Source organism: Lotus japonicus, chromosome 2 (genome assembly GCF_012489685.1).
Source record: "Lotus japonicus ecotype B-129 chromosome 2, LjGifu_v1.2".
NCBI lineage: Eukaryota > Viridiplantae > Streptophyta > Magnoliopsida > Fabales > Fabaceae > Lotus > Lotus japonicus.
The window spans coordinates 75,397,492-75,405,573 of NC_080042.1; the positions used below are offsets into that span (position 1 = coordinate 75,397,492).

General features: G+C 37.6%; 1 protein-coding gene across 1 annotated transcript; it reads right to left on the minus strand.

Moving 5' to 3' along the window:
* Positions 1 to 485: 485 nt before the first annotated feature.
* LOC130739591 (SUPPRESSOR OF GAMMA RESPONSE 1) lies at positions 486 to 7,766 on the minus strand. Its single transcript, XM_057591924.1, has 6 exons — positions 7,611 to 7,766; positions 6,559 to 6,700; positions 5,177 to 5,363; positions 4,603 to 5,096; positions 823 to 1,338; positions 486 to 733 (listed from the first exon to the last, which is right to left on the minus strand). The coding sequence occupies exons 1-6, from the start codon at positions 7,616 to 7,618 to the stop codon at positions 677 to 679; spliced, it is 1,404 nt and encodes a 467-aa protein (XP_057447907.1). The 5' UTR covers positions 7,619 to 7,766; the 3' UTR covers positions 486 to 676.
* Between the last annotated feature and the right edge of the window lie 316 nt (positions 7,767 to 8,082).

Below are 8,082 nucleotides of genomic sequence, written 5' to 3' on the forward strand. Positions count from 1 at the left end.
TCAATTGCATAGAACGATATTTGTATGTGAATCAATAGTATACATAGAGGTCAGACAACGAAACTCTAATCCCAGCAAAATTATCTACCTTGGTGAATCCAATTACTTTATCTGCTTTCTTTATATTTTCATTTTCTTAAACAAACCCCTAATATCTCTGTTAATCATCATTTGAGTTTGTTAGCTATTGAACGGCATAAGTATTACACCTCCTTGTGGATACGACAAAACCCTTTACTATACTACAATTGAGTCTTGAGAGATTCAAACGTAGAGTGGTAAAAAAATCTTTCATCAGTAATTCACCCGAAGTTGGAAGTAACTCGGTGGAAGAATCCATAGGAGAAGTCACGAGTTTACAACCAGAAACACCACACTCATTTATTAAATCAAGACTATCTTTTGAAAATACCATAATGTTAACAGGCCAAAAAAGGATTAAACTATCGCATGTTTTTTTCATGTTTAGGTAGCCAAAACACCCATTAAACCAAATGAAACAAACTGATTCCATTTATGTTGAACAAAAGTTAAAGCATCAACATCATAAAAACACACTACGAAAGTTAGGGAGTAACAGTTCAGTTTTCCCCATAATTCATCAACAACAGAGGGCAAGTTACCCACAAAAAATAGTTACAAAAAATATGTTTCTCAGCTGAGGTGAGGAACCATATCAGTTCACAGTCTTGCCGTAACCCCAAGAAGTAAAGCTATCCTGTGAGCCAAATTCCTACGAAAACAAGAAAGAAAACACATTATAAAATGACATTAAAAAGAATTCTTCATTTTCATGCAAAATCATTGAGAACAAGGGAATACCAGTTGACTTAGCCGAAACTCGGAAGGCGGCGTATCATGCTCTATATTTGCAGGGTCGAGGACAAGTTTTTGGCACTCTTCAATGTCCTTTTTCAGATGCTCTGGTCCTAGCTGAGCATAAACAGAAAGACCAAGTTGATCCTTATGTTCTCCACGTTTACCATCTCTGCCGGGAGACTGGCTATGAAGTAGATCATCACACAGGGACAACGCTTCGACCAGTTGTTGCGAATCCAGCAGATTCTGTGACTCGCTATCCCACCATTTTTGGCCTTCATCAGCATTGTTTTCTTTGTTATCCAGTTGTTGTGAATCCAACAGATTCTGCGACCCACAATCCCACCATTTTTGGCCTTCATCAGCATTGTTCTCTTTATTATCCATATTCTCTTCATCAGCATTGTTTTCTTGATTATCCATGTCTTCATTAAGTTGATTTTCTACCATCAATAGATCAGCTTTTAAAAGATCTTCACAATCAGCTCGAATTTCATCCAAACGGTCCATCTGAGGAAGCTTTGGTACAGCATAATGCAGAACACAAATAGAATAGGAATTATCAACAACTATTTTCAAATTTCACTAAATTAATTCCACAAGTAGCACCTAGCAAAAGTTAAATATAATACAGAAAATAAGAAGTGTAACAAAGTGGCTAAGTTACATTTTTAGGGTTGCTTACCAAAAAAAAAAAACATTTTTAGGGTTAATAAACAAGAATGCGTAGAATTGTGAAATTATTTCAGAGTCGTGGCACCACACCAGCATGTTCCTGCTGCTGGGAGAGAAAACAATAACAACAACAACAATAATAACTCGTAGGTGTTTCAAGTCTCTTTAAATATAAATGATGGCGATGAATAACTAGCAAATCATCCTCAGGTTCATCTTTCACATTTTCATCAATTTTCTAGATCTAGGTCTAACATAGAGAAGAGACCTTAATCATAAACCTGGAGCTCGCCAATCAGGTCATGCTCACCTCAAGTATGCTTGCATCAATTCATGCTTGCCACACCTGAGGAGGTCGTCCGCCAACAAACAAATACAAATAATTATATTCTTTAATCTTGTCACCTTGAACTAAGCAACAATTGTATAACCTTCTAACTGTTTTTCACAAGTCTCAACTACCAAATAATTTTTTGGAATCTGAGGAACCCTAGAAAACTCTTAGGGTTTGGGCCTGCCTGGGCACTTGCCAAAAAAAAATTTAGTTTGGGCCACAGATATATTTTTGTTAAACATGAGCCTTGCCCAAATATATTTCTGGTACCTCACTTTCCCCGGGGAAATTAGGGTCCTTGGAAAAATTAGGAGGCAGATATATTTTTGTTAAACATGAGCCTTGCCCAAATATATTTCTGGTACCTCACTTTCCCCGGGGAAATTAGGGTCCTTGGAAAAATTATGAGGCAGGTATATTTTTGTTAAACATTAGTCTTGCCCAAATATATTTCTAGTACCTCACTTTCCCCGGGGAAATTAGGGCCCTTGGAAAAATTAGGACGCATGTATATTTTTGTTAAACATTAGTCTTGCCCAAATATATTTCTAGTACCTCACTTTCCCCGGGGAAATTAGGGTCCTTGGAAAAATTAGGAGGCAGATATATTTTTGTTAAACATGAGTCTTGCCCAAATATATTTCTGGTACCTCACTTTCCCCGGGGAAATTAGGTCCTTGGAAAAATTAGGATTATGGTTGGAATTTGGGGAAATCAATTTCGCCAAGGCAAATAGTTTTTTGGACTCTTTCTGGTACCTCACTTTCCCCGAGGAAATTAGGGTCCTTGGAAAAATTAGGAGGAAGGTATATTTTTGTTAAACATAAGTCTTGCCCAAATATATTTCTAGTACCTCACTTTCCCCGGGGAAATTAGGGCCCTTGGAAAAATTAGGAGGCAGGTATATTTTTGTTAAACATTAGTCTTGCCCAAATATATTTCTAGTACCTCACTTTCCCCAGGGAAATTAGGGTCCTTGGAAAAATTAGGAGGCAGATATATTTTTGTTAAACATGAGTCTTGCCCAAATATATTTCTGGTACCTCACTTTCCCCGGGGAAATTAGGTCCTTGGAAAAATTAGGATTATGGTTGGAATTTGGGGAAATCAATTTCGCCAAGGCAAATAGTTTTTTGGACTCTGAGGAACCCTAGAAAATTCTTAGGGTTTGGGCCTGCCGGGGCACTAGCCCAAACAAATAATAATTTAGTTTGGGCCGCAGATAGAAGGAGGGACAACGTTGGCGATTCGGTTTTGTTCGTATGATATCTAGGAGGGACGCCATGGAGGCTTTGAGCAAGCTTGATGGTGCTCGGATGAATGGTTCGTTCCTTGCTGTCTCATTTGCAAAATTTCCTCGTTTGAAGAGTGCTTCATACGTGGCAGAGGGGGATTTGAAGATTTCTCAGGTGATTGAAGTTGAGAGATCAAAGAAGGCGTCAGACTCATCGCTGGAGTGGGTGAAGGATGGTCAGGGTTTTGGTTCTAAGTCGTGGCGTGACGTCGTGATGGGGGAGCCCGCTTTGAAGCACAAGTCTGCTTCCTTTACTGATGAAGTTGATTTGCATGGTGTTAAGTTTGGGTTCGGTGATAGGGAGCTAAGGATTCCCGATTCAGTTCTTTTTCCGGAGATTTCGTTCCTGGAGTCCAAGGTAGGCGAAGACAAGGGTCGCGAAGAAGAGGGGAGAGATGGGCTTCTTTTTCCATAAGCTTTCTCTAATTGGGGTGGACATGACCTTCTTGAGTCTGATATTGCTAGCTTGGTTACTCCTCGTGCTTTGGAGGAGTGTCATGATATTGTTTCTGTTGAGGGTGTTGATGTCTCTCGTCCTGAGGTTTCTCCTTGCCCGCTTAGCGTTGATGAGGTCGTCTATGATACGCCGGTTCCAAAAGCCACAAGGGGGCAATGAAGACCCAGGAAAGATGAAAAGAGAGGTAGGAAGAAGAAGGCTCAGGTTGTGGTTTCCAGAGGGGCTGCTATAGCGGAGGAGACAAATGAAGATTTTAGTCATGTTGGGCTGGAGCTGATGCTTTTGCCGCCAGAGCTTTCGGACCCCAGAGGTGTTATACAAAAACCAATAAATATCAAGAATTTAACTTCTTAACTAGGGTTTACACATCAAATTCCATCACTCAAAGGCCCATTTATTCTCATTAAGAACCTTCTCTTCTTCCTCGGCCATAAAACCATTCTTTATTTTCAACAACTTCCTGACTTGCTCAACACTGTAGGAGAATTCTTAACTCAACTGCATTTATATGATTTTTTCTAATAAATATTCATTTATGATCATTATTATTTTTAAAATTATCGCCCATTGGCAAGGATTGAGTCCAGATCAAATGCTAAAAATTATTGAGTTATAAAAAGAACAGAAGAGGAGGGAACAGCATACTACAAATCACTGTTCAGAGTTTCCTACATTTCAATGAGATGTAGAGCAATGTACTAGTGATTCTACTGCAGAATAAATGGTGATTCCTATTCCACTATGTAAAGTTCAATGATATTTTCATGCAAAAAATGGGTTCAAAGTACATTCATAGATGAAAACAAGTATTTCAAACAAGAGTAACGGCTTCAGGCATGACCATCTCCCATAGTGTGACGGGCGGTCTTTCCTGATTTAAAAAATGGTACAATGACTATCTGATACATCCTCTTCCAATAATATAAGAAAAAAAGACAATACTGATCATGGTAAAGTCATAATAAATGAAACAGATTTTGTCATTTGATAACAAGAAAATATGGTTAAAGGTTTCATTTTTACCTGAGGAATGGTATGCATTTCTGGTCCTACGTCGAAATCTGAATACTCCCTTTCAGTACAAAGAGGCTCAGGACTTACAGATTTGGGAGTGACTGGATCCACTTTCACAATTGTTGCTTCAGTGGTTTCAATGGCCTCAGTAACATTCTGGTGATCTTTATCACCCAGCTTGACTAGCGTCTGCTGGTAAAACACTTTTGAGATAACAAACTCCCCATCCTTTTCATCCTCTTCAGTTCCTAAGTGATATTGATGCATGACCCAATTAGTTTTCTCAGGTTTTCCTCCTCTTACAGTGTTCATATACAGAACCATAATCTTTTTACAGCCTTTCTGAACCCCATTCAAGATTACTGGTTTGGTCTTTCCAGTCTTGTGCCAACGGACATCACCGAAGTCCTGACCATGAATTTTTCGGCGCTTTCGAGTGCCAGTATTATAAGCCTTAATTGCTCTATGGAAGAAGTGGGAAGCATTTCCGTCTTGCTTAACACCTACAATTTTCATCAAAGATCATCATATCAGTATAAGTTTGATCAAGAACACAAGTTTGAATGAAATTCATGCCACCAACCAGGTAAATTTTGCGGATGAGTATAGCAAATTCCATCATCCACTTCAAGTGTAGCAATAAATTCATCAATGAAAGGATGAGGTCTTGAATTTCCTGAACCAACTTTTGCAAGCAAGTGCCAAATTATCTCCTGATCAGATGGATCAAATTTGACACCCTTTGGTAAGCCAGGCCACTCGTGTGCTACCTAATAACAGAAAAAAAATGTTAAATTTAAAACATTTACAACTATTAAGAGCTATATACATGGGCATATACAGTGACGGATTTAAGTAGGACACCATGAGGGCATGTGCCCTCACTTAAATTTGAGAATAATCATTAGAAAAAAAATTGAGTAGTAAAAGTATGTGGTTTTTTATGACTATTTTGGTAAAAAAATGTCTTCACTTGCGTTCTACATTGCTAAATGCCCTCGCTTGTATTTGACATTGCTAAATGCCCTCACTTGAGTGGTAAAAGTATGTGGTTTTTTATGACTTCTTTAGTTAAAAATGTCCTCACTTGTCTTCATTTTTTGGTAAAAGATGCACTCACTTCTAATAGTATAATTAAATTTTTTTATACAAATTTATATGTATATATTGCCCTCACGACATCAAATTTCTGGATCCGTCACTGGGCATATATACAAGTAGGAATGGAGTTTCAATCTTAACTTCATTGTTTTAAGTTTTAACTTTTACGTAAAAAATGCTATCAATTTTTTAAAGACATAGTTCTAAGAATTCAAATATGTGGCAAGTAGCATTGTCAACAAGAACAGGAAAATAATCAAATAACAAAGAGCTGTTTGGTTACTTTGGTAGTATAGCTTGTGAGTTGGGGAAATCTCAATCCAACCAAAGTAGCCATGGATTACTTACATGCTAAACAGGTTGGACAGCTCTAAAGAGAGACTTGTTGAAAGAAAAGTACTCTCAAAGTGAAAGCAAACAGTAAATTAAGGCCAACCAACTTGCACTTTTGTACATTAGATCACAAACTAGCATATCGATGTTACTAAGCCCTAGATAAGCAAAAAAGAAGGGTTATTTCCTTTCCAAGACATAATTTAATGATGAAATTATTATCCATCTAAATTTCACTTCGGCAGCAATCAGCAACCCTTGTCTGAGTTAGTTATGGCTTATTGAAGCTGTAGCTTCAACATAAGGAAGTGTGAAACCTTTCCATTTCTTATACAACATTTATCAATAGCTGGTCTTACTGAATCACCATAAACTACAAGGAAAACTCACATAATTATGATGAAAAAGACTTATCACACTGAATGGTAGCAGAGACAAAAGGTTGAGACGAACATAGACAACATACATATAAAATAAACCAAGATAGCATGAAATTTCTATCCGGAATAAAATTCTACTGACGATACATACATCATTGTTGTCGATAGCATGTTGACAATTTGGGCAAGTCTTGGAAGGATTGCTTTTCCATGCAATTTGTTCAGGATCACACCCTCCTGATGCACTTTTTATTTTGGTTGCAATTCTACTTTTGTCCACCAACCATGATGGTCTGCATAAACATGAAGATTTAGGCACTTATTAGTATCAGAACTCAATAAACATTATGCATTGGACTGGCATTTCCATTTAAACATAGAGTAAAACACAAATACAAAGTTAAAGTAAACACAACTACAGGATTAAGTTAAAACAGAGAATAACCATGTCGAACTCAAGCAAGCAACTAGTTATTGATGATTAATTCTGCTCAAGGTATTATATTGTGGTCGCGATCACAAATGTCACAATCCTCAATATCTCGGAGAAAATTATGGGCACACACAACCGATGCAGCCACAATTGTGTTCGAGATGCAGTTGCAAAAACCACAATGTCGCGGCCACAATTACTGTTTTCCAATTGCAATCTAAAACCATGATTCCACCAACTAATGTATCATCATCAAATCGGCAAAGAATGCCCAAAACAAAATCATCTTTTGATTGCCCTCATGATCTTTCATTGGCCATTCAATCATAGAACAACGAAAAAGAAACCGATGAACGCCACATAAAAACGCAACCAAACCATCAAAAAATCAATCTTTTGAACATGCAACTAGCTAACCCCATTTTAAGACCTTCAATTTTTCTTCCAATCACATAACAAACATCTCAGAGACAAACCAACCCAACTTAGAAATTCCACCAAAAACACAAAAAAGACAACATTTTTATTAAAAACCAACCCACCCCAGTGACCCCACATACAAACTTCAACTTCTCTTTCAATCACAGAACACCGATCATCCAATCCAACTCAAATCTCACCAAAACACAAAAAGCTACAATTTTTCGCATGAAACTAGGAAACCCTACTCATATCACAAAGCAAAATAGCAATCAAAGCGTTGAAAACAAAAGGGTGTATGCAAAACAGTTTCCAGAGAAAGTATAAGCAAGAGAAGTAAGTGTACATACCCAGCCATGGATTGCAGAATGGTTGATGATTACAGCAATCAAAAGGGTTTTCTAGGCTTTTGCTTCTTTGCGTCTTCTCCTCTTCTGGTTACTGAGAAACTTCCATTGATGCAAATAAAAGGAACATTAAATAAAGTTCAATTTTTTTTTTCTAATTTTATATAATTTTTTAAAATTTGAAAAGTTGCTTAGGAACAGTGAGTGGACACTTCACACGTTGTTGTTGACCTTAGCCATGTCCGGTCTTTGAGATTCTGAACATGAACTTGGGGGATTCTAACATGCAATACCTCTTATGTCTTGCAATGGTGACAGACCTCTTGGACCGTTTGATCAAATGAGATTGTCAAGATGAGTTACTTATTACCGGTTCTAACGGTTAATTGTTGCTTTTTTCGATTGGTGAAGGGTAGGGTTTCACATTGGGTCGTAACTCGATATCTGGTTATCTATTAGGGGCGTTCACGGATTG

What these genes read in the sequence shown, in the direction of transcription:
- LOC130739591 (XM_057591924.1), bottom strand. An exon ending in ATGCTATCGACAACAATGAT is followed by an intron (nt 5,364 to 6,558) that starts GTATGTATCGTC and finishes TTCTGTTATTAG; the next exon opens with GTAGCACACGAGTGGCCTGG. An exon ending in TCATCCGCAAAATTTACCTG is followed by an intron (nt 5,097 to 5,176) that starts GTTGGTGGCATG and finishes TGAAAATTGTAG; the next exon opens with GTGTTAAGCAAGACGGAAAT.